This window comes from Nerophis lumbriciformis, linkage group LG02 (assembly GCF_033978685.3).
Source record: "Nerophis lumbriciformis linkage group LG02, RoL_Nlum_v2.1, whole genome shotgun sequence".
Classification (NCBI taxonomy): Eukaryota; Metazoa; Chordata; class Actinopteri; order Syngnathiformes; family Syngnathidae; genus Nerophis; species Nerophis lumbriciformis.
The window spans coordinates 26,514,967-26,536,046 of NC_084549.2; the positions used below are offsets into that span (position 1 = coordinate 26,514,967).

General features: G+C 39.4%; 1 protein-coding gene across 1 annotated transcript; it reads left to right on the forward strand.

The window, feature by feature from the left end:
* Nucleotides 1–1,150: 1,150 nt before the first annotated feature.
* Nucleotides 1,151–20,167, forward strand: slc29a3 (solute carrier family 29 member 3). The gene is made up of 7 exons (XM_061959807.1): nt 1,151–1,293; nt 7,405–7,484; nt 7,559–7,886; nt 11,291–11,373; nt 11,896–12,122; nt 15,389–15,551; nt 19,441–20,167. The coding sequence occupies exons 3-7, from the start codon at nt 7,629–7,631 to the stop codon at nt 20,051–20,053; spliced, it is 1,344 nt and encodes a 447-aa protein (XP_061815791.1). The 5' UTR covers nt 1,151–1,293; nt 7,405–7,484; nt 7,559–7,628; the 3' UTR covers nt 20,054–20,167.
* The last annotated feature ends 913 nt before the right edge of the window (nt 20,168–21,080 follow it).

Here is a 21,080-nt window from a genome sequence, read left to right on the forward strand (position 1 = left end):
AAGGAAGATCTCCATCGAGACAGAGAGACTTTTAAAACTGAAGAAAGATAAGGAAGACTTCTATAAACAAGTTATCGATGCTTCCGTTCAAAAGGAGCTGCGCATGGACTTCATTTATAAGTAAAGGTAAGACCATAATAACGTTTTTTTTATTAAATGGGCTTTTTTGTGTGCTACAGTTTGTATGTGTAAAGTTAAAGTAAAGTTAAAGTACCAATGATTGTCGTGACACACACACTAGGTGTGGTGAAATTTGTCCTCTGCATTTGACCCATCACCTTGTTCACCCCCTGGTGAGGGGAGCAGTGGGCAGCAGCGGCGCCCCGCCCGGGAATCATCTTTGGTGATTTAACCCCCAATGCCAACCCTTGATGCTGAGTGCCAAGCAGGGAATAATGCTGGTATGAGCTTTTAAACATAACCCGTTAACTGCTGCCAATCAAATGGTGAATAAAGATACTCTTTAGGGTTCATATGTTTGTAAATCTGACTGTGATGAAGTCAGTGCCTCACCAGCCATGAAACTCACCGCACGTCACTAAAATATTTGTGTGTGTGTGTATATATATATATATATATATATATATATATATATATATATATATATATATATATATATATATATATATATATGTATATACAAGTATATGTATATACATATATTATATATGTATATCAACAAATTACCTCTTCCTATTCTTTATTAAGGAGTAGTATACATGATAGATAAAATAATTAGATCGTATATAGAACCGTTATACACTGCATATGACATTCTATCACAACGAACGTTTTCTGACAATGTACAATGGTAGCATTTTGCAAAGATTTATAAGTCATTCGTCTAATCTGAAAACATTACGATAAGATAATTGAACCAAAATTTTCATTATTAAATTCATTACTTTATTTTGGAACATCGCCCCTGGATCTCGCCCAAGGGTGTAACATCCGGTGTACATTTCAAAATTACAGCAGTGATTATTTCAAACAACCATATATTCGTTTTTTGTCGTTTCATAACATCACATAAATATTAGAATTAAATAGTAAATAATCCCAAGCAAACAATTTATATTTTAGACAGTGTAGAGCAGCGCGTGTAATTGACAGCTCCTTTACTCTGAAAGCACGAACCAGAAATGAGAATGTTGATAGTCAACAGAATGGATTCCTTTTTGTGTCACTTGCTGTTTCTCGGCGCACAAGAGCAGAACACGCCAGAAGACTGACGGACATTTATGCCGCTGTGACAGGAAAACACACAGCAGCGAATAACTTGGCGACATTGAGGTATGTTTGTATATTTACATATACAGCGTTAAATGGGTGACCTGAACGCGTATGTGTATGAGTCAGATTGTAGTAGCCAAATTAACAAGCAGGATTTTTAGCTAGTTTTGTCCATGTAAACCTAGTAGCATATCAACTACTAGCACATTAACATCACAATTAAAAGCGGTAAAAAAAACAATTTTGCAAATTTCCAAACTAACTTGCTCCGTCAGCAGTCTTGAGTTAGTATGTGTGTCATTGCTCTTTCCACTGTCATGTGAAGAGACTTCTTCCTCCTTGACCTAGACAACTTTGGTTTGCTTTGTGCTGACTTGCTGTTTTCATTCCATAGTGGATTTAACATAGAATCCTTTAAATTATGTCCATGCAACATATTTTACCTTGTGTGTGTGTGTGTGTGTGTGTGTATGTGTGTGTGTGTGTGTGTGTGTGTGTGTGTGTGTGTGTGTGTGTGTGTGTGTGTTTGTGTGTCCGTGATGCTTGCTGTGACTTTCCTTGCGTTGGCATCCCTATCACACAAAGTTGTCACATGGCAGTCTTGCATCCACTCATACAGTTGGTACAGTAGAAAACAATATCCATAGTGAATGTCACATTCCTCATCATCAGAATTGTGAGTATTTTCCAAGAAGGACCTGCAAAAACTTCATTAGATTCGGAGTCACACAAAGTTGAGATTATTTTCTGTACAGACTAAAATCCTTCTGACAGGTCATGGTTGTCCATCTATTCAGTTTCTTGTTCTGGTCATATACAGTCGCGGTCAAAAGTTTATAAACACTTGTAAAGAACATAATGTCATGGCTGTCTTGAGTTTCCAACAATTTCTACAACTCTTATTTTTTTGTGATAGAGTGATTGGAGCACATACTTGTTGGTCACAAAAAACATTCATGAAGTTTGGTTCTTTTATGAATTTATTATGGGTATACTGAAAATGTGACCAAATCTGCTGGGTCAAAAGTATACATACAGCAATGTTAATATTTGGTTACATGTCCCTTGGCAAGTTTCACTGCAATAAGGCACTTTTGGTAGCCATCCACAAGCTTCTGGCAAGCTTCTGGTTGAAATTTTGACCACTCCTCTTGACAAAATTGGTGCAGTTCAGCTAAATTTGTTGGTTTTCTGACATGGACTTGTTTCTTCAGCATTATCCACACGTTTAAGTCAGGACTTTGGGAAGGCCATTCTAAAACCTTAATTCTAGCCTGATTTAGCCATTCCTCTACCACTTTTGATGTGTGTTTGGGGTCATTGTCCTGTTGGAACACCCAACTGCGCCCAAGACCCAACATCCGGGCTGATGATTTTGGAGGTAATCCAACAGTTCCATTGGCAGCAAAACAGGCCCAGAGCATAATACTGCCACCACCATGCTTGATGGTAGATATGGTGTTCCTGGGATTAAAGGCCTCACCTTTTCTCCCCCAAACATATTGCTGGGTATTGTGGCCAAACAGCTAAAAAAAATGTTTCATCTAACATCACATGGACAAAGATAAGACCTTCTGGAGGAAAGTTCTGTGGTCAGATGAAACAAAAATTGAGCTGTTTGGCCACAGTATCCAGCAATATGTTTGGAGGAGAAAAGGTGAGGCCTTTAATCCCAAGAACACCATTCCCACCGCATGGTGGTGGTAGTATTATGCTCTGGGCCTGTTTTGCTGCCAATGGAACTGGTGCTTTACAGAGAGTAAATGGGACAATGAAAAAGGAGGATTACCTCCAAATTCTTCAGGACAACCTAAAATCATCAGCCCGGAGGTTGGGTCTTGGGTGCAGTTGGGTGTTCCAACAGGACAATGAGCCCAAACACACGTCAAAAGTGGTAAAGGAATGGCTAAATCAGGCTCCAATTAAGGTTTTAGAATAGCCTTCCCTAAGTCCTGACTTAAACGTGTGGACAATGCTGAAGAAACAAGTCCATGTCAGAAAACCAACACATTTAGCTGAACTGTACCAATTTTGTCAAGAGGAGTGGTCAAAAATTAAACCAGAAGCTTGTGGATGGCTACCAAAAGCACCTTATTGCAATGAAACTTTGCCAAGGGACATGTAACCAAATATTAACATTGCTGTATGTATACTTTTGACCCAGCAGATTTGGTCACATTTTCAGTAGACCCATAATAAATTCATAAAAGAACCAAACTTCATGAATGTTTTTTGTGACCAACAAGGATGTGCTCCAATCACTCTATGACAAAAAAACAAGAGTTGTAGAAATTATTGGAAACTCAAGACAGCCATGTTGTTGCTCTTTTATCCTGCACTACCACGAGCTAATGCAACAAAATTTCGTTCTTATCTGTACTGTAAAGTTCAAATATGAATGACAATAAAAGGAAGTCTAAATCTAAGACATTATGTTCTTTACAAGTGTATGTAAACTTTTGACCATGACTGTATATGTGAGCTATTTCAGAAAAGGGTGTATTGGCCCTAAGTCAATCACAGCGCAACATATATAGATGAACAACCATTCACATTCACATCTAAGGACTATTTAGAGCCTCTAATTAACTTACCGTGTTTTTAAAAAGTGGGAGGAAGCTGGAGTACCGGTACTTGGAAAAAACATGTCTACTCCACAGAGTTGTTCAAACGGAGATTTGAATCCCAATCACTGGACTGTTGGGCAGGCGTCCTTCCACCGCGCTGCTGAATTGATCATTGTATGGAATTGATTGTTGATTAATTAATGGTGTACACTAATTGGCTATAAGACCGCAGCTATCTATTACTTTAGTAATCGAGGGATCTATTGATTAGTTTGTTTGATTAATCGATTAAAGCACACTTTATGGCCTCAATACGTATCTTAGGGAACATTGGTGAAATAAACAATTTTTCTGCTTGCCAAAACCTTAATCCCCCCCCCCCCCAATAAATGCACATTATCAAAAATGACATTGCACTTTTAAAGGGGTCATATTATTATTTTTCTTTTACATTCAAAACACTTCTTTGTGGGCTACATACCATGTATTGGTGGTGCTTTGGTCAAATGTTTGCATAGATTATGTTTTACAGACCATCTTTAAACTGCTCTCTGACCTTTTCTTCAGGACACATCCTATAGTAGGCGGTCTTATTTAGGTGCCTCCACTTCAATTGTGTCTTCTTGCCGTCATTGATGATTATAAAAAATATTGATGTAATCATTTTAGTATCGACTAGATACGCTCTTGTACTTGGTATCATTACAGTGGATGTCAGGTGTAGATCCACCCATGGCGTTTGTTTACATTGTGACGCGCCAGCTTGTTAGCGGTGACGCCGGTGAGCTATTGTATCCTCCTACGGTGTGTACTGAAGCATGTTTAGCTATTCCTCATCCTGCAAGGATGATACTTGTAAGAAACATAATTTATACATACTTTCCTGTGATAAAATGGCAACCAAGGTAATCAAAATGGTCAACCAACGAACAAGATTTCTCTATAGAATCTCCTCTCTGGTCAACAAAAGCACCATGAGGATTCTAGTGGGAACTCTCGTTCAACCCTTTTTCGATTACGCATGCACCTCCTGGTACCCTAGCACCTCCAAAACCCTCAAATCTAGACTCCAAACATCCCAGAACAAGCTAGTCAGACCTCCACCCCAGATCACACCTCACTCTTACCCACTTCTCCAAAGTGGGCTGGCTCAGGGTGGAGGACAGAGTAAAACAATTTGCACTGAGCCTAGTCTATAAAATCCACTACACCTCCCTGATACCGAAGTACATGTCAAACTACTTCCTTAACGTAAATGACCGCCATAACCACAACACCAGGGGGAGCTCCACTAACCACGTTAAACCCAGATTCCGATCTAACAAAGGTCTTAACTCATTCTCTTTCTATGCCACATCAATGTGGAATGCACTCCCAACAGGTGTAAAAGAAAGGGCATCTCTATCCTCCTTCAAAACCGCACTAAAACAACACCTCCAGGCAACTTCAACCCTAAACTAACACCCTCCCTTCCTCATCATACCTCCTCGGAATGTAAATAATCAAATGTAAACAATCAAATGTAGTCACTTTATCTTATAATTTCTGATCTCTCTCTCCGTGTCCAATACTTGCTGTACATATGTACCAAGTCAGACCTACACTGTTCCAATGTCAATTTCTCTGATGATGCAATTGTTGATGACTGAAGTGCTGATTCCAACCAGACTTAACGCACCCCCCCCCCCCCCCCCCCCCCTCCATATCCCACACCCCGGATTGTAAATAATGTAAATAATTAAATTTATATACTGTGATGATTATCTTGTGTGATGACTGTATTATGAAAATAGTATATATCTGTATCATGAATCAATTTAAGTGGACCCCGACTTAAACAAGTTGGAAAACTTATTCGGGCATTTAGTGGTCAATTGTACGGAATATGTACTTCACTGTGCAATCTACTAATAAAAGTTTCAATCAATCAATCAATCAATTTGTCGCCATGGATGCAAGGATTAGTGATTTAGAAGTAGCTAAAACACTGCCGACTGCAAATGGACGTTAGCCGCTAGCGAGCTAGCCATGTCTTAAAGCACCTCTTTTTGAGCAGCGTTTCAGTGTTATAACTTCACCTTTATCGTTAGTTTTCAAGCCAAAATGCGTCCACTCTCCCTTTTCTGTCTACACAGTGTCTGCTTGTGAGTAGTCCGTGATTGTGTGTTGAGAAAGAGAACTGGTACTTTTTAGAGGCGGCATAGTACCGATTATGATTCATTAGTATTGCGGTACTTTACTAGTACCAGTATACCACACAACCCTAAGTGAGATATTGGAGCAGAGGAGGCCGGTAAAGGGCGATGAAAGCGATTTTGACGCTATAAATATGGAACTTAGAGGCAAGCTATTTCGACATAAATGGATTGCTTACCCAAAATCAACGGGAAACATCCCCGGCCAGCTGGACCAGACGAACAACTGTCCATCGAGTGAGTCACTTTAATATCGATCATGATACACGCAGCACGCCATGCGCATTAGTACAACTACAGTACATACGCTATCTGGCTAGCTCAGCTGTGTACAAACAAAAGATGAAGTGTTGTCTAATACTTTACAGACACTGTAATGTGATTGTTCATGTTTTTCAGTCAGTACAAATGGGTGTCTTATCGCAGTGTTGTGCATTACAAACTCAAACGCGTTTCATGTTGTTGTAGAAGCTAATTTATCTCTTGCCGTAGTTAGCTTTTACAGGCCGATGTGTTCTTATGCTAGAGAAAGAGTTCCTCCATGTTCACTCTTACAATAAAAATGTCGCTACAGCTTGGTTATTATATGGGTTAGGGACGTAAATTAAGTACTGTTGACAGTTTTTGAATGCATTTTTATAGTTATTTAGAGGTGGAATTGATTGCTCCCATTAGCTGCATTGCGAGCCACCTAGAACGAGCCGATCTTTTTGATTTTTTGTGTGAAAGCAAAACAAAGAAACCTTTTGTCTTTTTGTCTCCCATAATGATTATGAGCGATAGGTAAAAGTCCCAAAAATGTGCAGTTCTTCTTTAAGACAACACCGATGTGGCAACAGGAGTTCAGAACCTTCAAAGACAAAACATTTAAAAGGAATCAAGGAAATGTAGTCAAATGTTCATCCTTGATTTCTAAATTAATACAGTGTATGTTCGTTGTTTTTACAGCATGCTTATCTAACTGGTCACGATATTAGGTACACATGTGCAACGCTACAAGTTCTATCAAAATATTATGCATTTACATCGATAATAACGCTAAGTTCTGATTTTACTACAATTGTTAATAGTAGGAAATAGTTTTCCTGTATGTTTTATACACACAGAACAGCATTGTATGACTTTACAGCTGGATAATGTGACCATAATATTAGAATGTTACACAAAAGAAAAATTGCTCCCAATAAAACATAACCACAGTAATAAACACGTCAACTTAATACCATTTTGACAGTCTTACTTGAAGCTTAGCATTAACATCAACATAGTATTACCGTATTAATACTGAGCGTTATTATCTGTTTGACACTGCTCTCGTGTTGGATCTTGTTAGATTGTTTAGGGTTCATAAGATCATATACTCAATAATGAATTTCATTTCTCTTTCTTATATCGTCTTTGTATTACAGTGAGTATATGTTGAAGAAATACCAAGAAGACCATGGTCCCAAACTCCCAATACACCAATTTGTTTTCTGGGCAAATAAAAGTAAGCTTTTTTACTTTAGATTTTAAGTAGCTGTAACTTTGAATTTAACAGGCCTTTCTTTATCTAATTTGCAGATTTCTATATGACGCTTTCTGTATTTTTGGGCCCATCTTGGTGAGCGTGCTACACGTTCAAACGGTGCAAATGGGTGAAACAAGAAACCTCAACTCCTCCTATTTACCCGTTCACCTTGACAACGACACTTCATCAGAGGATGAGGAGAGCGATAATTCGACCCTGGACAAACGCTCCATTCCTGATGACCGCTACTGTTTGGTCTACATCATCTTCTTCCTGATGGGCATTGGCTCACTGCTGCCATGGAACTTCTTCATCACAGCCAAAAGCTACTGGCTTTATAAAATGAGTAACGGCACTGAGGAGCAACGATCTGACTTCAGTGTGAGTATGGCCAACAGGAGAGCTCTATACAGAAACGGTATCCACAATAGACCCCTTGTGTGTGTGTGTGTGTGTGTGTGTGTGTGTGTGTGTGTGTGTATGTGTATGTTCAAGTGTATGTGTCAAAGGGATCCATGTGACTTTTGTGACTGGGCAGAGTGTCTTTCGACATGCCACCAGAACACATTAACCACATTAGAAATACTTCTAGACTTTAGGACACTTAGATCTGTAAGTTAGAACAGTGTTTTTCAACCTTTTTTGAGCCAAGGCACATTTTTTGCGTTGAAAAAATCCGGAGGCACACCAGCTGCACAAATCGTTAAAAAAAGATGTCAGTTGACAGTAAAAAGTCGTCGCAATTGCCTGATATGAATTCAAACCATAACCATAACCAACCATGCATCACTATAGCACTTGTCTCAAAGTAGGTCTACTGTCACGACCTGTCATATCCCGCCGTGACTTATTTGGAGTTTTTCTGTGTTTTCCTGTGTGTAGTGTTTTAGTTCTTGTCTTGCGCTCCTATTTTGGAGTTGATTGTCATGTCATGTACGGATGTACTTTGTGGCCGCCGTCTGCTCCACACGCTGTAAGTCTTTGCTGTCGTCCAGCATTCTGTTTTTGTTTACTTTGTAGCCAGTTCAGTTTTAGTTTCGTTCTGCATAGCCTTCCCTCAGCTTCAATGCCTTTTTTTAGGGGTGTGTTTGTATCACGCCGTCACTTGAGGACCGGCACGTCCCTCGTTCTCTTTGGCCAGGAGAGCGAGGACGCACCTGCACGCTGACAGCGGGAGCAAGCACACTGTCACAAAGACAATGTCAGTGTTGTGACTTGGAGAATATAACGTTTTGAGTGGGGTGTAGTCAGATGTACACCACATCGCGAGACACAAGCACGCACACACAAGAGACTCACCGAGCTTTATGCTGTCGTCATGGCGTCACATGGAGTTCAGTCAAAAGGACGCTGCGCGTTCAGATGGCATATGCATTATATAAGTGCGCATTGACCAGTGGACCAGACCAAGTGGTCTTAAGGTGGACTTATTATTTATTCATGGATTCGCTAAATATTCAGTTTCATTTGATATGTAATGGATATATAGACATGGTTTAGCATGAAATATTGTCAATTATTATCTAGATATGTACTTCAAGGGTACAAGCTTGTTTTTTCACCCTTTTCCCCTGTCAGTGGTATGCCCGAGGGAGGGGCTTGGACTAGTTTAGGTAGACTGTTCATTCAGTCGGGGTGGTAAGCAGGTTGGTTGTGGAGAGTTGGAGAATAGTGCAAACAGTGATTGGGGATTGTTGAGTGGCAGATGATTTTTTTTTCATTCCTGCATTTTGTAAATACTTTTTTTTTTTTTTTTGTATTTACTTTTCATTTTCACCAATTTTTGCACCGTATTTTTTTTTTGCACACAGTGCACTGGTGACTTGGAGTTGGTCCAATAAACATCCCCAACTCGAAATCTGCGACTGAGCCATCATTGGTTGAATGGTGATATAATTTTTGAGCGAACCCGCAACATACATCTATGTACTCGTCTATTCAGCAATGTAATTTTATAGCTGAAGGCTGTTGTCTAGATCGTGCTTCAATATATACTGGAGAAGGTTGTATATGATACATATATACAAAACCCAAAACCAGTGAAGTTGGCACGTTGTGTAAATCGTAAATAAAAACAGAATTCAATGATTTGCAAATCCTTTTCAACTTATATTCAATTGAATAGACTGCAAAGACAAGATACGTAATGTTCGAACTGGTAAACTTAGTTATCTTTTGCAAATATTAACTCATTTGGAAGTTTCAAAAAAGCTGGCACAAGTGGCAAAAAAGACTGAGAAAGTTGAGGAATGCTCATCAATTTGGAACATCCCACAGATGAACAGGCTAATTGGGAACAGGTGGGTGCCATGATTGGGTATAAAAGCAGCTTCCATGAAATGCTCAGTCATTCACAAACAAGGATGGGGCGAGGGTCACCACTTTGACAATTTGCTCACGCATTTGTTCACAAACAGTTCAAGAACAACATTTCTCAGATGGACTAATGCAAAGTGGAAAAGTGTCCTGTGGTCTGACGAGTCCACATTTCAAATTGTTTTTGGGAACTGTGGACATTGTGTCCTCCGGACCAAAGGAAAAAAAACATCCAGATTGTTATAGGTGCAAACTTCAAAAGCCAGCATCTGTGATGGTATTTGGGTATATTAGTGCCCAAGGCATGGGCAACTTTAGGGATGGCGTGGCGCAGTGGGAGAGTGGCTGTGCGCAACCCAAGGGTCCCTGGTTCAATCCCCACCTAGTACCAACCTCGTCATGTCCGTTGTGTCCTGAGCAAGACACTTCACCCTTGCTCCTGATGGGTGCTGGTTAGCGCCTTGCATGGCAGCTCCCTCCATCAGTGTGTGAATGTGTGTGTGAATGGGTAAATGTGGAAGTAGTGTCAAAGCGCTTTGAGTACCTTGAAGGTAGAAAAGCGCTATACAAGTACAACCCATTTATCATTTATCATTTAACTTACACATCTGTGAAGGCACCATTAATGCTGAAAGGTACATACAGGTTTTGGAGCAATATATGTTGCCATCTAAGCAACGTCTTTTTCATGGACGTCCCTGCTTATTTCAGCAAGACAATGCCAAGCCACATTCTGCACGTATTATAACAGCGTGGCTTCATAGTAAAAGAGTGCGGGTACTAGACTGGCCTGCCTGTAGTCCAGACCTGTCTCCCATTGAAAATGTGTGGCGCATTATGAAGTGTAAAATACGGCAACGGTTACCCCGGACTGTTGAACAACTTAAGCTGTACATCAAGCAAGAATGGGAAATAATTCCACCTGAAACGCTTCAAAAATCAGTCTTTTCAGTTCCCAAACATTTACGAAGTGTTGTTAAAAGGAAAGGCCATGTAACACAGTTGTAAAAATGCCCCTGTGCCAACTTTTTTGCAATGTGTTGCTGCCATTAAATTCTAAGTTAATGATTATTTGCAAAAAAAAATTAAGTTTCTCAGTTCGAACATTAAATATCTTGTCTTTGCAGTGTATGCAATTGAATATAAATTTAAAAGGATTTGCAAATCATTGTATTCTGTTTTTATTTACGATTTACACAACGTGCTAACTTCACTGGTTTTGTGTTTTGTATTTGTGCGTTGCATGTCAACAACGTGACAGCACGCCGCAGGTTGGTCCATATGATGCCATAAATGTGGAGAGAAATGAGTGTCTCCACGAGTGTCTCCTACACTTTATTTAAAGCATCTATTATTTGGATCTTAGTAGATAAGGCCTTCTGTCTACTCCATGTTTCAGTGACTCATTTAAAAGTTTTTTCAACTGTCAAGCAACTGCAATAACAAATTGTTTCTCTGTCTATTCACAGGACTACTTTGAAAGTTACCTAACGTTTGCGTCTACGGTGCCCTCGGTGCTGTGTTTGATTCTCAACTACATCCTCGTCAACAGGTCACATGCACCATTTCATTCCCATTTTTCTCATCTTACCGAAATGTCCATAAACAAAGGTCACAATACTGTAGTATGTATCTTATGTTTTTGTAAAACTCACTCACGCACAGTGTCTTACATAGATGCATACTTTGACACATTAATTACAGACTACAAAAATCATGTGTGTTTCATAATAAAACTTTACGCCAAAACAACATTTTAACTATCTTGCAATTTCAGCAAGACAATGAACAGAATAGTTGAAGTACTTTTTCTTGGTCACATGTTTGTCTTGCTACTTGTTGTCATCCTAAATTATGACATTAGAAATAGTTTTCATGGCAAAACTAAGACCTGTCAGACTAAGTTATTACTCAAAAACTCTAAATTCACTTATTCTTCTTTACAATGAAATCGCTGGTCTCTATTGAATATAAAAAAATGAAATCTTTATTTGTTGTGTTGCTGTATTGTTCTGCATAGCTGCTGAACTGTGAAATCAGTCTGCTCCATTTTGTATGTGTTGTCATTTTTCAGGCTGTCTCCAAATGTGCGCATCCTGTCATCCCTCTTTGTCATCCTGCTGGTGTTTGTTGTGACCACGGTGCTGGTGAAGGTGGACGTCTCCCAATGCAAGTCAGAGTTCTTCGCAGGCACACTGGCCAGCGTGGCCGTCGTCAGCGGAGCTTCTAACATCTTCTGTGGCAGCGTGTTTGGTATCAGTGGTCACTTCCCCATGAGGATCTCTCAGGCTCTCATAGCAGGTACTGCAGTCTGCTGCTTACAGCACAGGAGCTCAACGTGCGGCCATTTTGGCTCACAGCTCATTTCTTTGTCCCTCGGCATATTCTAAAAAAATATATTTATGCATTACTAATTTAAAAAATGGCTTTAAATGGCAACAAACACTATCTGTCCTGTACTTTATGTACACAATGTTTACATTTTTTTTTCAAGGATTCAGAATAGTAAACAATATAGATTGGTTTAACAGATTTTTGTTAATGAAAAACATTTGCTTGCAAAAGTTAGACAGTTGGAGCCTGATCTACTAAAGGTTTGCATGTATTAAAACTTGATAGCCCACACAAAGTTGATCTCCTTAGCTTGTGCGCAGAAGATTGCGTCTCTGAAATTAACCCAATGGAAAGCGCAATCCATTAAGCGCATTTGTCTTCATTTATTTGCAGAATATATGCTGATTCTCAGAACGCCCACAATTCTGGAAGCAGGAGATGCAAACATAATCAGTTCGGGCTCGCCATGTGATTAATCAAGACTGAAACTGTTCTGCAGGCGCTGTTTTGCATCTGTATTTGTAAAAAAAAAAAAAAAAAGGAGGCTATCACGCTGTTAATACAGACATTTGAGATAGAGAATATTCCGTCAAGTTGCAAACTGCGACAAACACGTTGTCTATCTACAAGCCGCTTCTAATATAGTAATGCTCACCCCCATGGTGGAAAATAATGAGCTTTTTCCAAGTATTATTATCATGGGAGGACTAGAGGAAAATTAATGGCTAGGCATGCTACACACCGAGCAGGACGACACAAGAAGCTAACCACTAAAATTTTAATATAAAGTAGGGGTGATCGATGCAGAAGTGATACTATTGATACCTGTTGAAGTAGCAGTATAGAAACCATACATGATAAAACGATATGTTTTATTTTTCTTGTTCTTATTATTACAAAATCCCTTTTTTGTTCGTTTTTTTGTTTTGTTATTGTTTACAAAGTCGGGGTTAAGTTTATGCATAAAAGAAGGCTTTGAGGGCAACACCCAAATTTTTTAAATGGGAACCAATAGTAGTTTTTGCTTTTGTTTGGGTATTGTGCACTCGACACTTAATTTTGTTAAATAAATGTGTGTAGCATTTAATACCACAAACGTTGTACATCATCTGATTTACAACAATATTGGCAAGTTCTACATATAATAAGATAAGCTTTATATAACTGGGTTATTGTGTTTAGTTACTTGCTCTAAAACATTTTTAGTTCTATATTCTATTGTCAAAGTATCGCATCCGGGTCTCAGAATCGGATCAAGTTTAAAGCCAAAAATATTGATAGGGACATCCCTATTTAAAATATATCTTCTATGGTACATCCATCTCAAAGAAAAGTCTTGCAATATGCATTTTGTTGTGTCTAGGCACACCATCTCAACACCCCGGTGCCTCCCAAGGTGCACCTAGGCGTGCTAAAAGTAGGTTCTGTAGATATTACACTTCTATATCGCCCAGAAAAGATGGTACATATTATATTTGTGCTGCATTTCCACAATATAACAAAACACCACAGGTTGGAGCATATGATGTAATGGGTGTGCAGTAAATGAGTTGGTAAAAGCCACATAGTACATACAGTATAAAAATATCATTTAAATAGGAAGGCCTGCACCACTTTTCTACTTGTTATTAATTGTACTCACAGGGCATGATCTACTAAGATCCAAATACTACGTGTTAAACAGCAAGTGCAAACTATAAAATTACGTGTACTATGAGTGAGACTGCGTGTGCAATTGAAAAGTGGTGCAGACCGCCCTGTTTAATTAAGCTTTTTGTGTGAACTTTGTGACTTTCACCTTGGATACACTCATTGACTGCACATTCATGTTATCATGCTCTTACTAGTGGCATTTTTCTACATTTTGAAACATGCAGCAGTTCATTATGTACCACTTGTTATAGGCATTTTAGTCCTGCATTGCATCTACAATAAAACCAATATTTCAAGTGCGCTGAAGATACGCCCTGGGAGATGCTGGCACTAACTACGAGTGTGCGCTGCAATGTTCCAGACAAATATAAATGCATATTACAATAATTTTTTTTTTACACATAAATTAAAAAATAAATGCCATAAAAAAACACACCAACAGACACCAAGAAATTGAATTTGTTTTAATCAGCCCCTTAAGTCATTCAGTAACTATAAACTTATAAAATAATATTGCTGATGAGGACCAAGCTGCAGCGTGATTGTCTCATTTCTCACAGCTATTTTTGCACAAATGCCAGTTTGCACGTCCTTTCTAGACGTACAGACACAAAACAGCCCCCACAAAAACCATTTTAGTTTTAAGAAATCCCACTGTTTGCTAAATAATTTTGTTTGCATGTTCTCCTCCCAGTATTGTGGATGTTCTGATGATCAGCATATATTCTGCATATTCATGGAAAAGCCTGATCCCTGCAGCTATAGCTGCCCTTAACAGCAGGCCCGGCCGACCTGTCTGACAAGCCAATAAATGTGTTTGTCATGTATGATGTATTTTTGTTATGTGATGTGTAATGTCTATTGTTTAAATGTACGGCAGTGAAAATGAATTTCCCCACGGGGACCAATAAATCTAATCTAATCTAATGAAGACAGACACGCTAAATGGATTGCGCTCCTTATTTTGCTCACTTACTCTGTGCACAAGTTTAGTAGATCAGTGGATGTGTTTTAGTACCTTTTCCTTTAGTAGATCAGGCCCTCAGTCTTAGTAGATCACCTATGACACGCCCATTTAATAGTACACACAATTTTAGAGTTTGCACACACTGTTTAGCATGTGTTATTTGGATCTTAGTAGATCAGACCCAAATGTGCGCCAGTGTTTTTGCTTCACAATTGTACTTGTTCTAAAAAGTGATTTCTTAAACGTTTTTAAAGCTTTTGTCTTAGAGTTTTTATACTTCAGGCTCACAAAGGTGTTTTAATAATGTAGCACAATTTGTTATTTTCCTTATTTTCTGCCTGAATGATGCTTAAATCTAATGAACATATTCAGTCATGTGCAGGTAGGTGTCTATTAAGGTGAACTGCTCTACTAAGTAATTGTCGACCTTTGAGGGTGTTTTGTGTCTTTTAAAATAACGTATTCATTTAACATTAAAGCTAAATATATGTGGAGGGTTGTGAGTACTCACCATGGTGCCTTTATGTGCTGCCTTTACTTTTAAGTCTTGACGTGTAGTACTCATACTAGCACTAGTATCTGTCAGGTGATTGGAGTGCACATTGTGTCTCAGGTCAGGCCATGGGAGGAACACTGAGCGCTGTAGCGTCTGTAGCAGACCTCGCCCTGGCGGAGGACGTGACAGACAGCGCCCTGGCCTACTTCCTGACTGCAGACATCTTCATCCTACTCTGCATCTTTGCTTACCTGCTGCTGCCCAAACTGGCCTTTTCAAGGTACACGACCAACAAATGTGTTGTGAATAATCACTAGCAGAGATGACATTTGGAGCCTGAGTGTACGTTTCGTCCTTCATTGGTCACACAGTTCACGTGTCGCAGTGGCATGAGATAAGAACGATATTTAGTTCTGCATTAGCTCACCAGTTTATTGCCAAATGATAAAGCTTTAAGAGTGATTTCACATGAACACAAAACTGTTTTTGAATGGCGCAGCCAGAGACAAGACCTAAATCCATAAGATATTCCCTCATCTTCTCATCCAAGTTTTCTGTAGTAAAAATGAGGCTTGGGATATGGGAGCTTTTATTTTGTATAAGTCTGATACGATATCAGCAAAAATCATACACTTATGTGTGGAATGTCTTGATCAAGTGAAATTTCTCAGAAGGATGTAGGTTCGGCAAATACTTATCTTATGACAGATTTATGCTTTAGAGGTAGAGTGTTGATGTTTTTGGTCACAGCAATTTATTAAGTTAAGAGCGTGACACAGTAAGTTGAATGATACGGACCCATTTGTTACTGAACACTTTCTAATACGTTTCTGTGTTATAGACTTTATGTGTAAGCAGTGTTGGGTTAGTTACTGAAAACCAGTAACTAATTACAGTTACTAGTTACTTTATTTCAAAAGTAACTCAGTTACTAACTCAGTTACTTACACCAAAAAGTAATGCGTTACTGTGAAAAGTAACTAATTAGTTACTTATTTTTTTCTCTTTTTTAAGGTTCCCATTAATGCCCTTTTAGCCTTCATTATAGTACTGTTATTGCACTGGAGAATAATACAATCTGTTGATCAACTTGGCATGCATTTGCTAAGCCGTGTGGTCTACATACAACACACAAAGACAAAGATATGTTTCAAAGGGTCAATTTATTTCAGGCCAGAAGAAATTGACAGAACTATTTTAAATAGCTGCAACATAACATACATAAGTAACAAGCAGCATAATAACAATATAGCTATAAACCTGGTTTCACCCAAGGAAGGCACACATGGCATACACAAAGCCTAACCAGGCATTTTTTTTCTCTCAAGGAATTTGGAAATAAAATCATGTCTTCAGGAGATCAACACTGTACTGAAGCCCAGAACACTATGCATTTCCCCAGTTTTAGTTTAGAGATAAGGAAAGATTGGCCTGGCCCACTAGCATCCCTCTTTATGTTTGTGAACTTTATAGTCTATACATTTAGAGTGATGTGATAATCAAACACTCTAGAAGTCTAGAATGAAAGAGTATACAAGAGAATTCACAATGTGTGTACCTTCAGTGCTGAATGATGAGCAGAGGCAGAGTTTGGAGTGTTTTCTTTAGCTCGCTTTCCATGTTTATGTACTCACTGTCCAGGTACGTGGAACATGTTTACTGTGCCATTTGCTGTTTGACGCCGATATCATGCTAATTAGCTGCCTGAAAGCGGGTTACTCCACTGTAGAAATAGCCTGCATGTCTTCTAGCGCATACGCTGCAATGGCTCTATCAATGTTGTCCTGGCTAGCAGTCCCTCCGTTAAAATCCTTAAGTGGAGCTGAAGTGGCATCGGAGTCTGTGTCTCTATTTACTAGCTTCGTCAAAGCATGTTGCCTTTGTAGCTGTTTCAGCAGGTTTGAATTGCTGTTTTGGGCAGTAGATGGGATCTTTGATCTAAGACACAACTTACATTTAACTAAAATGTTATTTTCTTTGTGCTCGACAAAAGAAAAGTAGTGAGTATATCTCCATGTTAAGAAACTCGACTTCTGGCTCCGCCATGATGTTTTGTTAGTAAACACAGACCCCCCCCCCCCCCCCCCCCCCCCCCCCCACACCATGGTTGGTGAATGGCCACAATGTCCCAACAAGGCTGAGACGGCAGCAAGGGAGTGGGGGTGTCATGTTTTGGGCTGGAATCATGGGGAGAGAGCTGGTAGGTCCCTGAGTGTGTGAAAATGACCCCTGCAATGTATGTAGAGTTTCTGACTTTCTTCCATGGTACAAAAAGAAGAACCGTACCTTCCGACAAAAAAAATAATCTTCATGCATGACAATGCCCCATCTCATGCTGCAAAAAACACCACTGAGTCACTGGCTGCTATGGGCATAAGAGGAGAGAAACTGATGGTGTGGCCACCATCCTCTCCTGACCTCAACCCTATTGAGAACCTCTGGAGCATCATCAAGCAAGAGATCTATGAGAGTGGGAGACAGTTCATATCCAAGCAGCAGCTCTGGGACACTATTCGAACATCCTGCAAAGAAATTAAAGCTGAAACAGTCCAAGAACTCACAAGTTCAATGAATGCAAGGCTTATGAAAGTGATAACAATAAAGGGGTCCTATATTAACATATAACTCAGCCTGTTTAATCAAAACTTATTTCAATCAAAAATATTTTTATTTATATGGTCTTATAATGCTAGAAATTTAACATGTAACCAGTTTGAGTTCTTTACAGCCTATACAATGTCTTGAAACACTCTTGTGCTTAATAATTTGGAACAGTGGACTTTTGACTTATTTATTGTATTTATTTATTGTAAAAATACATTTCGAGATTTGTTCAATGAAATTTGAATTAAACTCTAACGGCTGATGACTTGAACATTATTCTGACTGACATTTGCATCAATTATTTATGAACATTTGAGTAAAATGTACTTTGCATAATAATTTGGAACACAGTGTACATTTATGTGATACTTATTTATATTGACAAATGCTTTAGACTGCAATAGTGTTCAATTAAGCACACCTATTACATTTGTTTAGCTTGTGTGCTAGTGTGTGCTTGGCTGTTGTGTAGCTGCTAGCTCCTAGTAGTCATTCATTTTGTGAATGACTTGACTAAAATACAAGAAAAGACCAACCTGGAGTCCTTATTGGAGGACATTCAGATGCTTTGCACAAGTAAACACGCGGCAGAACTTCTTGTATCGCAGACTTTACATGCGAGCCGATATCATCTGATTTTTTTGCTGATAATGAACCTACATCAATATCGGTAGAAAGAATACAACTTTATTTCAAAAGAATAACATGTGTTTTTAGTTTTAATGACCCTGTCTCAAAGTCATCTGGGAAAGGCTCTATATCAGTGTTTTTCCAACCACTTTTCTGGTGTGCCGTGGGAAATTATGCAACTTCACCTAATTGGTCCAAAAAATATTTTTTGCAAATCAATAATTAGAATAATGTGCCGTTGTCTAGTGCCTGTGCTGTGTAGAGCTTGGCAGGGTAACCATGTAATACTCCATGTCAGTAGGTGGCAGCAGGTAGTTCATTGCGTCAAGGATGGTTTGTGGTGATTCCAATATGCAGAGCACAGCGGGAGACAGTGTGCAGGTAAAAATTAACCAAAGGCAAGTCCCGCTATGAAAAGGCACTGAAGCATAGGGATGGCTATGCAAAACAAAAGTCAAACTGAACTAGCCACAAAGTAAACAAAAACAGAATGCTGGACGACAGCAAAAACTTACGGCGTGGTGCACAGACGGCGTCCACAAAGTACATCCGTACATGACATGACAATCAACAATGTCCCCACAAAGAAGGATAGAGTACGCACAACTTAAATAGTCTTGATTGCGAAAACAAAGCAGGTGCGGGCAATAGCACTCAAAAGAAGGCGTGAAGCTGCTACAGGAGAACACCAACAAAACAGGAAGGGTCACCAAAATAACAGCGCAAGACAGACACTAAAGCACTACACACAGGAAACAACAACCAATTCAAAATAAGGCACGACAACCTGGCGGAGTTTAATTTTTCAACCTTTTCTGCTGGTGGTGTGCCTCTGTATTTTTGTGTGTGAAAAAAATGTGCCTTGGCTCAAAAAAGGTTGAAAAGCACTGCTCTATATGACCTCATGATATCGCGTCTCCTCTTCCTCCGTGCAGACGCTACATGGAGGCCGCCCCCTTAAACAATCCATCAGAGAGCAGCGACGCAGCAACAACATTCCACATCCCGCCATTGAAGCCCATCCTCAGAAAGACGTGGGTCCTCGGCCTGAGCGTCTTCAGCGTGTTCTGCGTGAGCATCCTGGTGTTCCCTGCTGTGTCGTCCGGCGTCCAGTCCGTCAACAAGGACAGCGGGAGCCCCTGGACCACCACCTACTTTGTGCCCGTCACCTGTTTCCTGCTGTACAACGTAGCGGACTTCTGCGGCAGACAAGCCACAGCCTGGCTGCAAGTCCCTGGACCCACCAGCCGGGTTCTACCAGCTTTGGTGCTTTGCAGGTCAGCCTTGGTGCCACTCATCATCTTCTGTAACTACCAGCCCAGGGACCACCTCCACACTGTGCTCTTCACTCATGATGCGTACCCGGTGGTCTTTAACTGCCTGCTTGGGCTCTCCAACGGCTACTTGGGTACTCTGCCCATGATCTATGGGCCAAAAGTGGTTCCCCGAGAGCAGGCAGAGGCCACAGGGGTTGTCATGTCCTTCTTCCTCACCCTGGGACTCGCTGTTGGATCCGCTCTGTCCCTCCTGATTGTCCACGCCATCTGATGAGTTTGTCTTTCACAGATCAGAGTCTTCCAACTCACTAAGAATCCATTCTATATTTTGGTATAAAGATTATACTAAAACTTTTTCAAAGCGGTTTACAAGAGCTCCTTTTAGCTGCTGATGCATGGCATAATATGCACAGTGAGTATGTGTGGGGATGACCTAAATAATGTAGGACTCAAGTTCATTAAGAGTATCTAACAAAAAAAGTAGAAAAAAAATATGAATCCAAAATATTTTGAGGACTTTATTGTCCTTTAGCTGACCCTCGCCCATTGGGCTTAAAATTATTTCTAGAGATGTCCGATAATATCAGCCTGCCGATATTATCGGCCGATAAATGCATTAAAATGTAATATCGGAAATGATCGGTATCGTTTTTTTTATTATTGGTATCGTTTTTATTTTTTATTTTATTTTTTTATTAAATCAACATAAAAAACACAAGATACACTTACAATTAGTGCACCAAACCAAACAACCTCCCTCCCCCATTTACACTCATTCACACAAAAGGGTTGTTTCTTTCTGTTATTAATATTCTGGTTCCTACATTATATATCAATACAGTCTGCAAGGGATACAGTCTGTGAGCACACATGATTGGTCCACTAATAGTACTAACCTTTAACAGTTAATTTTACTAATTTTCATTAATTACTAGTTTCTATGTACCGTTTTTTTTCGGACTATAAGTCGCAGTTTTTTTTCATAGTTTGGTCAGGCTCCAGTGCGACTTATATGTTTTTTTCCTTCTTTATTATGCATTTTCGGCAGGTGCGACTTATACTCCGAAAAATACGGTAACTGTTTTTATATTGTTTTACTTTCTTTTTTATTCAAGAAAATGTTTAGAATTTATTTATCTTATTTTATTTTATTAATATTTTTTTTAAAGTACCTTATCTTCACCATACCTGGTTGTCCAAATTAGGCATAATAATGTGTTAATTTCACGACTGTATATATTGGTTGATATCGGTATCGGTAATTAAAGAGTTGGACAATATCGGAATATCGGATATCG